The sequence below is a fragment of the Hydractinia symbiolongicarpus genome, chromosome 15 (assembly GCF_029227915.1).
Source record: "Hydractinia symbiolongicarpus strain clone_291-10 chromosome 15, HSymV2.1, whole genome shotgun sequence".
Classification (NCBI taxonomy): domain Eukaryota; kingdom Metazoa; phylum Cnidaria; class Hydrozoa; order Anthoathecata; family Hydractiniidae; genus Hydractinia; species Hydractinia symbiolongicarpus.
The window spans coordinates 2,644,082-2,661,555 of NC_079889.1; the positions used below are offsets into that span (position 1 = coordinate 2,644,082).

The 17,474-nt window shown below is 34.3% G+C and overlaps 1 protein-coding gene across 1 annotated transcript; it reads right to left on the reverse strand.

The window, feature by feature from the left end:
• Positions 1–239: 239 nt before the first annotated feature.
• On the reverse strand, positions 240–16,839 carry LOC130628542 (V-type proton ATPase subunit C 1-B-like). The gene is made up of 14 exons (XM_057441481.1): positions 16,830–16,839; positions 5,139–5,300; positions 4,981–5,048; positions 4,228–4,313; positions 3,950–4,044; positions 2,899–2,990; positions 2,660–2,758; positions 2,253–2,321; positions 2,025–2,117; positions 1,862–1,955; positions 1,460–1,525; positions 1,315–1,386; positions 830–919; positions 240–452 (listed from the first exon to the last, which is right to left on the reverse strand). Exons 2-14 carry the CDS (start codon positions 5,268–5,270, stop codon positions 363–365), a joined length of 1,146 nt encoding a protein of 381 aa, XP_057297464.1. The 5' UTR covers positions 5,271–5,300; positions 16,830–16,839; the 3' UTR covers positions 240–362.
• Between the last annotated feature and the right edge of the window lie 635 nt (positions 16,840–17,474).

The following is a 17,474-nucleotide window of genomic DNA, read 5'->3' on the forward strand; positions in this document are numbered from 1 at the left end:
TCGAATGTTTTTCCCACGCACAATACCACTGCCAAACAACTCGGGTAAAAAATAATAATTTTTAACAAGTAATTTATTTTTTATATATAAAAGTAGTTTTAAATTGTTGTAATAATAATAATTTAAAATTAAAAAAAAATTCTATGCTGTGTTTTAAAAACTGATTCTTAATTATCAATGCATTAAAACTTTCTTTCATAGAAAACTTATTTTTATAGTTAACATAATTCCTTCAAGGGGAATTTAAATCGTGCTTTATTGTTAAGAAGTAAAATGAAGATACAGGAATATCCGCACAGCAAAACGGTGGACACATTCACTATAACAAATTTCAGAGGATAAAAACGTGCATTAGTTTTTTTCTAACGATCGAGAAGATTCATTTTGATGTTGAAGTAAACATAAGAGAAGTATTCGTGTTGCGCCATCATGACACCAGGTATGTCGACGTGCTATAAATAAAAAGAACAACAAACATTTATTATACCACGATAGAACACCCTTATGTGACGGTTATTAACACATCAGTCAATGCCCACTTTTTAACCAGATAATAATGCATTGGGTGACCATGCAGAAAGGACAGAAGATGTCTACAAAACACATCAGTTGATGTCTACTTAATGAAAATACACATCAGTTGATGTTGAGCTGGAAACGACACACAACAGTGTGTGCACCAATTGACGTGTAATTAATATCTATCTTGGTGTCGCTCCTGTTGCAGCTAAAATAATTATTGTATTGTTGCACTCACATGCTATATTCCTGCTTATAAAGAGAAGAGAAACATTAGTTTTTCTAATATATATTGCCATAAGTAACAGACCTCTCCTTTCTCATCAGACTGTTGACCATCCAGGTATGAATACAAACTATCCAATGTGTCACGAAGTTTTCTATTTTTTCCTTTATTTGGCTGAAAATAAACAAGTACAAAAAAGATCAATTTTCACTGTTTTGATCAAAATGATTTTTTCTCGTAATCATTTTAAGAAAGAGTACCGTTGCATCTTGAAATTTATGTCACCAAAATGTCGACATCATTTCAACGCCCAGTAGTTGTTTATAAACAAGTAAATAAGGACTGTTACACGTCGACATTTATGTCGGTAATATGTCGGCGTCATTTAAAAAATTTTTTAATTTTTATTTACTATTTATTTATAGTTGGTTTTACATAGTTCATAGACTAATTTACACCAACCAACCACGTAGTTTTTTAAAACCAAGTGACAGAGGACTCACACGCTATTTATGTTATATAAAATATCGACATCACCTGTGTTGTATTTTAACGACGAAGTTCTTTACCTGTAGTATCATGGCTTGAAAGTTGACAGGAAGACCATAACGTAACACTGATTCGACAAATACACGTAACGCCTAAGAAAAAGTGGAAAACTTAACTCAAACTGCAAACATACGTGTTCTTTTAACACAAAGAAAATGTTGGTACCTTGACATGTATCCACGCAATAAAAACTTCACCAAAGTTTACTCTCAACCAACGAACAAGTGGACCCTAAAACACAAGATCAAAGCGGTAATTCACAGAGTGATTGTGTACAGGTATACTCTTCGCTTTTCTTAGCCCTGGGAAAATATTCTTTTTAAATAGGACAGCAAAAACTTTCGAGTTGCAGAGTATTTCAGGAAGGAGGGTGTTTCCTTGTTTACCCTTTTTTTTTCGCCGCAACTAGCACTAAAAATGAGCAATGAATGATAAGATGGAATGTTTCTCTTCAATTCTTTATTCACCAATTTTCGGGCCACCCTCCTTCACATGGTCCTCTCTGATCCACCAAACTCGCCAAAAATTCTGATAGTTGACAGTACAAAAGCGAAAAAAGAAACTTACAAAATGTTTTCTTTTGTCTTGGTTAAGTTTAGTGAGTTCTTCTTTACTGGCTGCTATAGCATTGTCATCCCACACAAAATCTCGCACAACAAACCTGTCGGGAGGAGAGTGTAAATTTAGAATACGCACACTAAATACGGTGGAGTACTGAAGTAGTACTTACTTTTTTTCTCTGGCATGGTGTTTAAATTCGTCAATCACTTTACGGAACAGTGTCACGGTGTACAAGCAATGTTCGTTGTCACTTGTTACCATCCTGAAATACGATATAGCTGATCTTATTGACATTCATACGTAGCATTTTTTGTAACTGTACTAGGGTTGCATAGTTTTTTAAGAATACACTCCTACACGGTGAATAAAGATTTTTAACTAAACATGCACTGCTTACTGTGTGGATGACGGTACGATCATGTCTGTCAATTTCTCGTATGTCTGCTCCCATTCTTGTGAATTATTTCTATAAAATATGAGAATGTATATTCTAAAGTCAAATAATTACACACAGCTTGGGTACCATTTACTTAGTAAACAAGCAGCAATAGCATCATAGACATTAATCGCTAGCCCATGAATAAATCCATAGGTTCGTCCTTCATTAAAATCCCACAGGAATTTACCCATTGAAAGAAAGTGGATAAAATGCATCACATTTGTTGTTGCGAGTGTTCGTGACACGATTTTCTTTTTAGGCACAGACAGACAAAATGTGTGTACTGATACACAGATTAGTCGTTAAGCCATGAAAAGATTCAAAAGTTGCGCAGAGACGAAATACGGTATTAATAACAAACTTACTTTTGAACAATAACAAGAAGAGTTTGTAAATATTCACTTCCCAACACAAAATGTTCTTTCTTCACCAGTGAATTCAGGTTGCGTGTCAGTAAACTCCCTCTAAATATGTGAACGAAAACATTACAAGTATATAATTGAAGTTCAGTGCAGGTCTGACTTGGTGTTAGCTAACATTCTACCTGGTGCTAGCTAGCATTCTACTTGGTGTTAGCTAACATCCTAAAAGGAGTCAAACTTACGTTTCCCTTCTCTCCAATGTTTGCAGGTTAGCCTTGATAGTGTTGTATGCTGAGGCTTTAGTCTTCAGGTCACTATCAATCTGACTGACTTGCTGAAAATTAGAGAAAACAAGTCACAATAAGTTTATAGGTAACATATTTTGTTGCACGTGTTAAATGCTGTTTATAAATAAGTGTAATTTTTTCAGAGTAAAGTGAAAAGTGTCTCTCAGATTTAGGATAAAAATCTTAATGCATGTAATCTATATATAAACCATTTCATTTTTTAGGAGATTTTGAAAACTTTTTAAGAGGAAACGAACAGGTACTCCAATATTTAGGCTTTCCTGATATACATACTGGGTAATCATTTTTCCAAACATGATAAACAAAGCAACTAAACAGACATAAATGTGTGTCAAGATGAAATGTTAGGAGAAGAACATTTCCAGTATTTTGTTAGGTAGGAAATTTTAGGTGCATCCAACCTGCTAAGTTAAGAAGTATATTGCAAGCACAACCAGTTTATTAAATTTAACATTCCCATTTTACAGTTAATTTATTAAAATGGATCTTAGCCGTGATTAAAACCATAAAAGAAGCACAAATGAACCATGATTGATGAAAGGATCTTGTTTATCTCCCAAAACTTTTGGCTTATTTTCGAGGATTTTTGCTAAATTTCAACGTTTTTTTAAGCACATATTAATGTATTTATGCTTTTACTATGATATTGTAAGTTTGCAAAAGAAAGATGAATGAATTTCAATACACAATCCCTTATTCGATAGTTGTATTCCTAGGATTTTTTCCTAAGGAATGATATTGCCAAAACATTCCCACAAAACTGTTTTTTTTTTGGAAATATTCATATTCAGCATTTTTAAGGTTTCTCTAAGAATAACAGATTTTTCAAATTTTTTCAATGAAGTTTATTTTAAAAGTTTTTGTCATTTTTAGATTTTGACAAACACGGTGACTATACATAAAATATTGAAATAATAACAATTCAGGAAAAGACTACGATATGCATTCCCTATTTTCCCTATTAAACTTTGATAAAAAATCATACCTTGCTGATAATTTCTGAGAGATTTCGTAATGATTGTTTGATAGGGTATTTAGCAGAATCCCAGTTAAACTTCACCAAGTACAGTGCAGGGTCCACTAAAACAGAATTAGCATAGAGTAAACCTTTCTAGTCTGATATTTCTCAAGTCCCTTACTGCTTGTTGAACAGGAAAACAATTTATTTGGTATAAGACCTTCCCTATGTTTATTTATGCGCAGTGTTGGTATTAACTATATATGTGGATACTAGAAAAAAAGCAAAATGAAGCGCTTTCATACTTCCATTGACTTGCAAATTTTCCAAAACTTTATCTTTTTGTTCTTCTAAAACTTCGGCAAAATAACCTGCAACCTTTCGCACAATGCTAAAAATCGAAAAAATAATGTTATGCAAAAGAATGTATACATAAAGGCTAAATGTTTTTTTTATCTTTTCAGAAGAAAAAATTACTGTGAAAGAAATATAGGAATATGCCATTTACATATGTATTTATATCCCATAGAACTTTAACAGTTTTTTGAAGACTAAAAGCTAATAACCAGTCAGTTTTGAGAGGTGATCATTTTGAAATTTAATTTTTTTGAGAATGTTGGTTTTACAAAACTTTAGAACAAGTTACAGAAACAGAAGAACCTGGCAAAATGGACAGAAAATTTCGTTTTACAAATAAAGCATCGATTAGTCACAATATTAAATCTGATGTCAGACTGTGACATAATATTTTGTATTTTAGTTTCATCTAAATAAAGGCCTTATACCATTTTTTATTAGAAATTGGTTGGTATTTATTAAACAGTAGGAGCACTTAAAAGAGAAACATTTATACAAAAGAATACTTCAACTAAACAAACTCATCTCTTTTAGCTTTTACCAAAAACGTTATACCAGAATGATATTGTGAATAGTCGGATGACTTAAAGATTGGTTTTACTAATTTTAAAGGGTTGTATTTTTTAAATTGTACATATTTGGTACTTCCGTTTTGTTCTTTTCACTTCTTCTTTCATTGTTAATACAACAAAATTTTCTACCTCTCCACTTGCACATCAAGTTTTCCCAAATCATCTGACAAGCCAACTAATGTGTCTAACGTTCCAACCTGTAGATAAAAAAATTAGGTTTAAGAGTGGTATTTCCTTACGGAAGTTTATATAAACAATCAGAATTAATTAAAATTACAATGTTATACCTTTAACTCTGGCAAATTAAATTTGTAATTAAGTGATAAGCCATTTGTTTTTGCTTTGCATGTCTCCCATGTCTGCACTGGAGTTCTTTCCCCTGGAGCAGAAATCAGCCAAAACTCAGAAGCCATAGTCATTTATGTTATATACTATGTTTTCATTGTTTCTAAAAATGAATGTAACACTACATACAAGATTAGTCAATAATACTTTGAGCACATATGTATTAGCTGAGAATTAATGCATTTCGGTCAAGTACCAGACTTTTTATCAAAGCCAACACATCAACTTTAATCTTGTCAATAGGAAAGTGAGTAAAGCTTTACACCTCTAAAAATCTAAAAATCATCATCAACAAGGCAGGATTCTTTGTCTATCTTTATATCTAAATGCTTTTTTAAATGTTTTAGAGATAGATTTACAAACTCGGACTTAGCTATCACAGTTTTGCTGAAACTTTGGAAATTAAAACTGGTCCAAGAGAACCAGCAGAGTTATAGATGTCATTATCCTGACAGGATGCTTTCCTTGAATTGCTTATATAGATTGCTTGGAGCAATCTATATAATATTTTTGAATTTCAGACCTGGAAATTTGTGGAGTCCGGAAATCTTGGAGTTCCTTCTAAAAGAAGTATTTTATTATATAAATTTGACATGGTTATTATAAAAAAGGCTACACCGCTACACCACAAATATATACAACAGCCTAAACGTGATTCAAATACAGACAGGCCTAACCAGATATTGTTAATTGCAACTCTACAAGCAGCTTTGTTTTTTCAAATAATAGAATTTAAGATGCAATATAGTATGACGAATAACACATTACTCAAATAAGGTATAAACTAATTACGCTGGGTATTTTTTTTTATCCTAATTGCCCACAAAGCTTTCAAATATTGAAATTAGGCGTTTGTAGTCTTCTTAGGTGACTGGTTAATATTCATTTCTGGTGACTGTAGATCAGGTATTTCTAATTAAGTTTTTTATTATTGAAGATATTATTTCGGTTTGTCTGTTCAGTATTCATATTACTGTGGAAAGTTTATCATTTCTTGAACTATCATGTTCAAGAAATGATAAACTTTCCACAGTAATAAGTTTTTTATATTGACAAAAAATTGTTGATGTGATATGTTACTTACAAGGCTGGCATTCACATCAGCAATTGTCCAAAGCTGATGTATTTGAAGTAGAAAGGCTGAGATCAAGTCCTGCTTAATATCAGAATGAGGATACCATCTTTTTGTTCTAGTGCGGTAGGGTTAGTTGGAATTTAAACTTTCAGGTTATGGTAGCAAAGCAGCAAAGTGTTAAAAATTTAATTTAGGAGATTTATCATGTCTTGGAACATCTTTGTTTACATATAGACATTGCTACTACGTCCTGGATTTTTGGTATATTTATATTTTATAAAATTCATAAAAACATACCAAGAATAGCAACAAATCTCTCAAAGGAGCATCTATACATTCTAGTATATACTTATTATACAAAGTCAAACTTACCTCACTGCAAAAGAACATTAAAGATAGTACACTAATTCTGAAATTGCATATGCCAGGCCAGACCAATGCTCTCCAGCTACATTCATGTTATGGAACAACCTACGCAATACCAAATAACTGACGCAAAAAATCAGGAAAACAAGGCTGTAGCAAAAAGTATTGTTAGCTAAGAATTAAAACCTAGTAGCTGCTAGTAGTGCTCAACTATAATATTAGATCACAGGAGCCGTGTATCATGTTGAATATTCAATCATGGAGACCATTTCTACAAAACAATGTTGATAACATAGAAAAGGTCCAGAGAAGGTTTACCAAGATGATCACAGGTATTGGTCATCTACCACATGAAGAAAGACTTAAACACTGTAATTTGATGATGAAATGAGGAGATTAAGAGCTGATCTCATAGAAGTATTTAAAATAATGAATGGGTATGAACATTTGAACCTGAATGACTTCTTTGAACTGTGTGAGAATCCACTGACAAGGGGACACTCAAAAAAGATATGGAAGCCTCACAGTAGGCTGGATAAAAGAAAATTTTCTTTTGTTCCTCTAGTTATTAAAGAATGGAACATTCTACCAGAGAAAGCATGTCTGCTACTTTGATAAACAATTTTAAAAACTTTATTCAACCACATTTTGAGACTGCTAGGGGGGGGCTTTATACAAGTCATAGAAGACTGCCTGCCCCAGTTTTAAAACGACCACCGATGTTGGCCTACACTAAAGACCATACCGGTGGATCAGGTAAGTTATCCGGTAAGGCCACCCTCAAAAATATAATTGGTTAGCGTCACCGACTCCCCGACTAGAAAGTCGGGTCGGGGAGTCGGTAAATTTGTAAATAATAAAGCAAACAATCCACAAACAATCTTCAACACGCAACAAAATCCACCGTTTACCTTTTCAGCAGTCCTCCGAATACACCTTTACGATAATTCAGGAAAACTAACGCTCCATCGCAGCTTATTTTGCGATCAGAGGAGGTAAACATCACACTTTTATAAGAGTTTTTTAAAGAGAAAACATGTTTTTTTGTGATAACTTTTCTTGCCGCCTTTTGTTTTTAATGAAAAGTACACATAAGTTGTATCTTATTATTAATAAAGTTTCCTGAAAATTTGAAAGAAATTGATACAACGGAAGTTAAAAAACTGGAGAAAACATGCTTTCGTCTCTAACAAACTCTCATAAAAACAAGATCTTTACCTCCTTTTTTCCGATATTGTAAAACGATGGACAGCTGTAGGACCGCATGTACAACTGAATTATCGTAAAGGTGTATTATGGGTTGTTACGTCCGAATGTTATTTCGATAGGGGACTGCGCTGCGCTACTCAGTGCTATATTTTCCTGCTCGCATTTATACGGAAATACATGCAAAAACCATGGGAACAACATATGACGCTAACCAAACATATTTTCGATGGTGGACTAAGTTATAATAATAACTAAATAAATTAAAACTGAGCTTCCAGCTATATGCAGTACTCAAAGTTTAAAGTATTAACAATATCGTTGAAGATTGTTAATACATGAAACTCCGAGTAGTGCATGGAAGCTAAATTTATAATAAACAATTGACCAACTTGCATTGGAGACTTTTAAGAATAGCAATCAATAGTTTGGCTGCTCTCTTCTCGTAGTCTTGTAACAAAAAGCTATTATATTTATTCTGGGCTAAGGGCTAGGTCAAAAAACATCTCCTTAAAAAGAAATCATCCCATGTGTGTGGATGTGCGAAAGTATTTCTTCTAAATTTAGGAATGTAAGATGCGTGAAAACAGTTGGTAAATCCGTTCCTTTCCACCACCACCACCCCACCATTTTTATTTTTTTTGATGACCTTACGAGCCTCGTATTCAATTTACTTAAGAAACTAACTCTCCATCGCGGAGGTTTTGTTTTTTCTTTTTCAGCACTTCGCGGGCTCCTTAACACGGAACAAATAAAAGACGCTGATAAATTGTCAAGTAAAGTTCTACCCTGACTTTTCGAACCCCAAGGGACCGATAATATAGTTCGGTCAACCAGGGGTTTAAAAAATCGAAGTATTCAGATAAAATGGTCGAATTAACTAAAAAACACTAAATATACGTGTTGCACCTTTTTTGTTTTAATAAAACTATTCTTTACACCAGTAAAGAAACTGTCAAACGAAGTAAATGTCCAAGTTCTCGTGTTTCTCTATTTTGACATTCTTTCTTTTCAAGCAAAAATTCAGCCATTATCTTCTCTTTATTTGCAGTTAAAAAGCCATGTGGAAATAGTGTTTCTTGGCACATTATACTTTTGAGCTACTAATACTGTTTCCAGCGACGTGGTGGACATCTGTTGTCGAATGCATGCATTTGGTGAAACTGGAAACTTTCAAATTTTATTAGTAAACAAGTCTTTGGCAAATTAAAAGAATATTTGTTTAAATGGTGATAAATGGAAGAAAAAAACTTGTCTTCTACTACATGTATTATTTTCTGCATAAACAAAAGTTCGAAATATCGGGGGTAAGGGACCCTAAAAAGGTTCGAAAAATCGGGGAATTCGAAAAATCAGGGGTAATTAAACAGTTTATTAAGGCAGAACTAAGAAAGCAAGAATATAATTCAAAAATAAGGAGTTTGTTGAATAATCGTTGTTCGGAAAATCGGAGTTGAACTAGTGTCAAATAAAAAGAATTATAATCTGTCCGGTGTGGTAAAATTGTAATAGAAATTTATTGAAATATTTTAGCATTAAATATGATGGGATTACGCACTAGATGACAATTCTTAAACATCTCTAAAGTGGACAAAACATCCGGTCTTGTAGGTTTCCGCTTTAAGAAGGTCCTACCTGAGTACTTTCCGACAATCATTAAGTTATTCCGAAATTATAGATGTGTTCAGCCTCGTCCCAGAGTTATTTTACGCCTGATCTTTTTTCATAAAGTCACTTATGTTTTTTGCAAAGAAATATTTTTGCTAATTTACTGCAGTGGAATCTCTTTAAAGCGGACATGGTCTAAAGTGGACACCTCCATATAACGGACACTAATTCTTGGAACAGACTAATTTTAGGTCAAACTCTCACAAGAAAATCTCTAAAAGACGGACAGTTATAAGGCGGACTCTTCATAAAACGGACAATTTTTTCGCACCAAATGATATTTTCCCTTGAAAAAGCTTTGTGTAAGGCGGATACATGAAAAAAGAACTTGTTGCAGCCCTATTTTTGAGGAAAAAAGACAAGACATGCTGTCATCAGTTACGATAAAAGTGGATGATCTCCAAATGTAAAAAATAAAGCAAACTTCAATCCAAGATTTCTTTGAGTAAATTATAAGATACAATGTATTTTCTAGTTGATATTTGTTTTTGTTTGTATAACAGTAAAGCGTATTTTCTTGATTCGAAAGGAAAAAAACAAAGAAAAAACGTATATAAACAAAAAAGTCGTGTTTTCGGGAAAATTTTGCTCTAAAAGTGATTTTTGGATACAATCTTTATAAAGCGGACACCTCTATAATACGGACACTTTTGCATCAAATGTGTCCGCTTTAGAAAGATTCCACTGTTAGTTACTTAGCAATATTTAAGGAATACAAAATTCCCGCACATAAATATTCATGGAACGTAATCGAGCAGTAACATGAAAGATAATCGAGATATAAGCAACTATTTTTATTCGAATATGGAGCCAGGATTTATTTATTTTTTTTTTTTTTATTTATACCTTATTTTATAGCCTACCTCTACCCATGCATGTGTAATGAAAAAAAGAAGCCTCGGAAACAATGTTGATTTGTGGCTGCGAACAAATTAATTTCGACTTATATATTAATATAATTAAAACGCTAAGAACCACGTGGTTTAATTACATTCTTGGATGATATGTGACTTCTTTATGTTTGTTAACAATGCGTGGGACTTGGTAAACCACGTGTGGATATTGTAAACAGAATGGTGTGCTAGGTATGAAGCAAGTATAGATCAGAGGAGAATGATGGAAGGCGAGTAAAAATAAGATAATTGTTTTCAACATAACATACTGCACATTGTTGGTGTGTATATACATGCGAAACGACTTTGCTGCGCCATCATGACTTCCAGGCTAGTCTTTCACTTGTTAGTTTTGCTTCAGATGTATGTGTGCTGTGAGGAAATATCTTTAGCTGCAAACGTGTCCAGGAATCAGCTCTCCATGGAATTGTTTCAGATCTCCTCCACTTATGCTGAAAATATTTGTTCGATGTACAATTCACTCCGTGTTAGCGATAATAGCAGCACGGAGACTGTGACTTGTTCATGTAAAGGAACTTTGTATAGCATTTCTTCGTTACACTTTCCACAATGTTATGATACTAATCGTGTTGACAAACTTGGTGAGTACATTCTTTGTTATTACTGTTTACTGTTGAGTATCGAAAAAAATAGGAGGTTGGGATAAATGGATGGTGGTGGGAGGGACATTAGATAGTGGATTTTTATTTGATAAAGTATTATTTTTATGTCAGTGATATACTAATCATTCAAATAGTAAGAAAAAAAGACCAAACAAAACTTTAGTTTAGTTTAGAATAAAAGGTTGCCTCAACCTTGACCCCAAGACCTGTTATCTCTTTTTGTACTCCGTAAGCATAGCACCGGCAGGAGACAAAGGCTCTAGGAAAAGGTTGGAGGTTGGCTGTGATTTTAACAATGTAGAACATGGCTTATTCTAGTCATTGCAATTTCAAGAAAATTGGATACTATACTATATCAGCCTTGTAACTCAACCTCGTTCTTAGAAAGTCTAAAGGTTTTTTATTTAGTCCTGATATAAAAAAATCCTAACCAGAGCACTGCGGACGAGGTTAATAGTAGCGTGGCCCTTTATAATTACCTTATTTTTCTCTTCAGGTTGTATAGGCAGGCCTATCATTCTCACAACCAATCAATTCAATTTATTTCGCGCTGATGATGAATGTAACATTGCGAATACATATTTTGTCGACGCAGAAGTGTGGAACGGAAGAAATTGGCAGAAATGGTTAAGAAATGATTTTGTGTACAGCAGCCGAAACTACTGGTTGTACATTGCTGTTAGTTATTTGTATATCTACTTTGCTTTTGTTCCATAAAACCTAACCTCCTTGATAAAACGCGGTCTAGGTGGAGGTTTTGTAACTTAGGGTCGTAGCAGCCCAAGGGAAGTGCGTATGGCGACAGAGTTTTTGTCGATCATGACAAATATCGAAAAGACGTTTTTAGACAACAAATAGATTTAAATTTTCAATCGTAAACCATGGTGCGAGCTGATACAATAGGAAGCCATGAACTTATGTTCATTTGTCTTATCTCCCCTCCGCAAACTCGGGTGCCTGCAACTGCTATATTTTTATGATCAATTTCTCTTAGGTAAATACAAAATTTGTCCTTTATCTGTGGGCGTAAAATTGTCCATAAGTTTTATATTATTTGTCCATGTACTTATTTACAAGATTCTGTTGGTGCATTTGATTATATATTATTTTTATCATTATTTTTGTTCAGAAGAAAAATATTACTGCTAAACAGGAAAATATAATTGTTTTTTTTTTGTTCTTTTAGTGGTTTGTAGACAATGTAAGTGAAGTGTATTCGTCACACTATGCTGGTAACTTGTTTCGTATGACGTTTCAATGCAACCAAGAAAGAATATGCGCTCTTGTTAAAGGGATTGGAACTAGACAAAGTATGAATCTAACCGATATTATTTTCTTGAATTCTAATTAGGCTTCACCATGTCTTAAAACAGTTGCCACTATTTTAATTTTAAATTGTTCGTTACAAGGTTCAAAACATTTGGTTCCGCACCAGGTATATTCTTTTACTTCTAATGTAGTCTTCACTTTTTCTTAAAGTTCGATTGAATGCTGAAAAAAACAGCACAGCAGCAGTGACGACGACGGCGGCGATTTCCACAGAAACGTCAACGATAAAAACAACGGCTAATAAAGCATCTACCACGCCGACGATGCTCAAAGAATCGTCAACTATAAAAACAACGGTTAACGAAGCATCTATGGCGGCTACAGTGTTGTCCACAGAATCAACAGAGGTAAAAACAAGGGTTAAAGAAGCATCCACGACACCGAAGATGTTCAAAGATTCGTCAACCATAAAAACAACAGCTAATCAAGCTTCTATGGCAGCTAGAGTAATGTCCACAGAATCAACAATAATAAAAACAACAAATGAAGCATCCACGCCACTAATAAAATACAAATCGACGACGAAAACCACAGTTATAAAGACGTCACACACGATGACAAACCATCCAACCAAGCAAACTTCGACGGTTTTTACAAAACAGAATAAAACCACTGAAAATGATAAAGCAGCTTCTGATAATACCCTCCCACCTACCACACTATCGAAGAAGGAACATACAGGCAACGTAAAACGAAAAAATAAACGCGACGAAGATTCAAGCAACAACACGCCGCTATATATCGGTGTTGGAGCAGGGATTGGCGTTCTACTTATATTCCTTCTCGTTATCCTCGTTGTATTTAAAAGGTTAGACTTCAGGTTAATAATTTAAGCGCATTATTTAATAAGCAAGTAACGAGTAGTTTAACTACCTTGAGCATCTGGTTAGCTTTGGCTCCATTCCATCTGTAACTATGACCATATGATACGTGTAGCATTGGTGTAACTTGCTGGCTTGTCGCACAAGCTGTATCCGAAGGCGATTCCAAATCGATTGACAATACTACATTCGAACTACACGGACTGGAACACAAACCTGCAACTTTATGATTAAAATTTGACAGTGGTGCTGCAACCATTCACAAAGTATGCCGGTTGCTATTCTCATCTCTTGAGCTCTTTGAGATAAAGCCTCGAGGTTTATCTCAAAGAACGCTGGGGTCGGTTTGTTGCAACTATTTATTTTTCGATTAGTCGTATTGACAAAAAGATATAACTCCTCTTAACAAAATGCATAGTTACATATCTCTGAGCATATTCATACGCTTTTGAAATATTGCTCTTATATAGTACTCATGGTATGATCGGCTAACGTTTATATTTTAGGCAAAGACAAAACACAACATCAGCTGAAGAAAGACGCGCAAAAATAAAGAATTCTTTCAACCAGGGATAGGGACCTTTCAATAATTACGTAACGCAGAGTAGAGAATTTTCCTTTTTTAAATATATTATGCTTCGTAATTACATTGTTTACTACTTTATTCGAATGTATCTGAATATCTGTCTTATTAATCTTTAAGATGGATATGACTCAGTAACTTATATTAACCACCCTTTTTGAAAAGCCAAGGAAAATAATGTTTAGGTATCATGTCAATCAACAATCCCAGAAATCGCAAACATTCAAAGATTTGCCTTATGTGTCAAACAAATCAATTTAAAGTACCTTCCAATAAAAACTAGCTATTATAAAATATTTAAATGTCAAAAGGTCCACCCCTCCCTAACGTCGAGTCGATGTTTAGTAGAAGCTTTTAAATTTGTGAGTTTCCCCCTAAAAAAACTAAATTATACATAAAATGACGAACGAATTTAATTCTTAATAAACCTATAGATTGATTAAGTTGTAAATTTTATGCTCTCATGTTTTTGATAAGCAAGCTCAGGGTCAGAATTTTGGTTGCTGAGGGTAGAACTAAAAGCAACAAAAGTGATGACTTTTAAGGAGAGATTTGCGTCAGGCGCCATTTTAAAGTCATGTCAAATTTTGTACATTGCCGGTGTCAAATTTCCGGGGCTTTTTTCGGGCGAGTCCTTGTTGGAAATCCTGACCAAACTTCAGCTTTTTATGAGGTTTTGGTAGGTTTGAGTCAGTTTACCACAAGCTGAAATCTTTATTGACTAGTTCTTTTTCTTGTTACAGCTTAGCAATACCAATCCGTTTTTGGGTTAAATACGGATTACAAAACATAACGAGAAAGAAAAATCTTTATAAGAGACTTTATAAGAGAGTGGGGGAAGCTTTTTAAAAGGACCGTTTTCGGGGCCCTGCCGGCCGTCAAAGTTTCATCACGAAGTCCTGGTAACAAAGTTGGGAAGGTTATTTTTGGGCGCGCATATTTTCATAAATTGTCATATATCTCGTGTGCTCGTACAAAGAGAAATTTAATTTAATTTCATAATTTTATGCACAGGTCTGTTCTGTAAAAGTCTTGGACATAAGCAATAAAAGTGTTAACACTCCTATGCACCAAGACTTTTTCAGGAAGTTTTAGCAAAAATGACAGATCGTTTCCAGTGTTCTCTTCTTTAAGAGAATTAAAAAAGACTGAGTTTCAGTATTTTCCTGTTTTTTTTTCGTCCGCGCCGCGCGAAATGATTAAAACAATTTACCGAACACAGGATATTTTGGAAGGAAGTCAGGTTTTTGTTGTTGTTCTTTCTGGCACTTAAAATTTATATTACCCGCATTATAATTTTGCACGGCCCCTATTTTAGTTAATATTTATTCTTAAACCTGATTAAAGGATTTAAAATTCACATCACCAGCAGGCACACACTATGTTAATTTTGGTGTCATGGTTTGGCCTTTAATGTTTTTCTTGTTTTCTAGCAGAGGAACTGACGCTAGCTAGACCATAAAGAAATGTTAAGCCAGGTTTTAGTGATAGTGTAGCTGTGTGTTTTATTGCTGTAAATTTAGGTTGCTTCAGCTGTCAGGAACTATATAAAAAATAAATATAGGTTCTACAGTATCATGATCTATCTAGCTTACTGGCTAAGACATTTATTCTACGATGACCCCTACGGCTCACTTCTCTTCTTTGAAAAAACACTGAAAAAATTCCCAGACCCAATTCTCGTATGTAATATTGATTATTATTATTACTGCTACTATTTATCCAGGATAGCAGCTTCGGTTCCCATTAGAACTGTTATTGATCAGGGTCCTGTGAAGGAAATCTTGGGGCATTTATAAAGTTCCCATTTGAGGTATGAAAGTCCTGCGGTTTGAACCCAAGACCTTTCGCACTGGACGCCAAATTTTGTAAGAGTTTGACCATAATATCTAACTGCAGTGAAAAACTTTCACTGCAGTTAATTTGTGTGGTCATTTCTTCATAAAAAATCAAGAGTTGGCTACTAATAGAGGCAGTTGTACTTAGTGAATAAACTTGAAAATTTGCATGTTTCCATAAACTTTGGTGCTGAATTTAAATATGTTGTCATTTTTGTTAAAAACGATAACCCGGATCCAAAAAATTGATAGAAAACTAAAATTAACAACTCTCCTTACTGAGAATAATATAATACAAAGTCTTATTTTATTCATGTAAAAGCTTACATCGATCAAAGATTTCAGCTAGGCAAAAGGGTAAGTTATTAGAGAAAAAATAGATGCCCACTTAGGGTCCATGCTCTACCAGACAACTCCATGCAACATCTGACAGCCCACACAGTGTGCCATCTCCCCAATTTCCCTCACATGGCTTGGGTTAACCCGAGGCTATGGTAACATTCACTCACCCATATTGAATTGCTGCTTTTCTTGTAATGGTAACTATAAGAAACATTTTGGGCCAAGAGTGGCCCAATTTGCTAAAAGTTTGAATTATCCACCTTTGTCACAACTGATTGATTGTGAGGTGAGAAGAACATGAAAACGACAGCATCTCCTCAAACTTTGTGTTGGCATTGGAAAGGCCTGCCGATAGATAAAATAAAAAATTACTCTATTAGATAGAGTAATTCCTTCCTTTCTTTATTTCTAAAGTCCAGTGCTGTTTTATTGGACTTCTGAGTGGATTTTTAACAGGTCTTTGCAGCTTAAAATGTCATTATATAGCTTTTGTTTACCCAGGCCTGGTCAAATAAGGCGTGTGATCACACACCCATGCTTTCGCATGCTCCTGTTGTAATCTAGGTGCATGATAAACGTGATAAACTGCGCGCCTTCAACAATCAGATGCCTTATGAAAAATTTCATGCCTTACTCAACACCTAATTGCACCAAGATGATTAAGCGACTTTGTTACTCTATAGACTTGAATAAGACTATTTCCATTACTTTGTGCACTGCGCAGAAATCCTTCTCTATTTTAAGGAGTGGGGCACGTTCACAGAGCAAACTTCACGAGCAGTGAACCTCAAACACTGCGCCACTATTAATGATGGTAAATCATCGTCAAGCATTAACAAGTTTTCCTGGGTAATAGCAACCTAATTTTCGTTAGTCTTTATTAAAACCATTAAACTCAGTTTGTATCTGCTTGTTATTACAAAATTAAATTTTGATTATTAAATTGTTGCAAAAAAAAAGAAAAAAAAAGAAGGAAATTACGACCGTTACAGCCTTCTTTTTTTAGACCAGTCAGACAAATTGCCATCGCATTTCCAGTTTGGCTGGGCATGTTTGTAGCTCGTTTTTATTTTTCGTCAGACAAAAAAGTCCAATATAGATTTTTTCTTGGTCAAAACTTCCATTTATTTACATGACAGAATTATTAAAAAGCCCTGATCCATGAGTCAGTCTGTTCATAGCCAATCTCACTATCCTTGCTAAATTCACTGACTTCTGACTTAGTTAAAAGAACTATACCTAGACATGAATCTCAATTGCCAGGCCGCTTCATTGTTGGTACAAAAGATATCCAGCCATGCGGTCCTCAACTAATGCAGAGGTAAATGCTGACAGATGAGACAAGTCTGCAGGACTGCACTTCAGACAAAACATACATTATATTCATGGATTTAAGAACGTCAATACTTTTGTCAGCTTTTGTTTTGGCGTGGGGAACAAACGAAGTGTGAGTTCCAACAAAGTTAACAGCTTGAGGTTTAAACTCATTTTAAAAAAATTGTGAGTTTAGTCATTAGTTAAACTTTGTAACTAC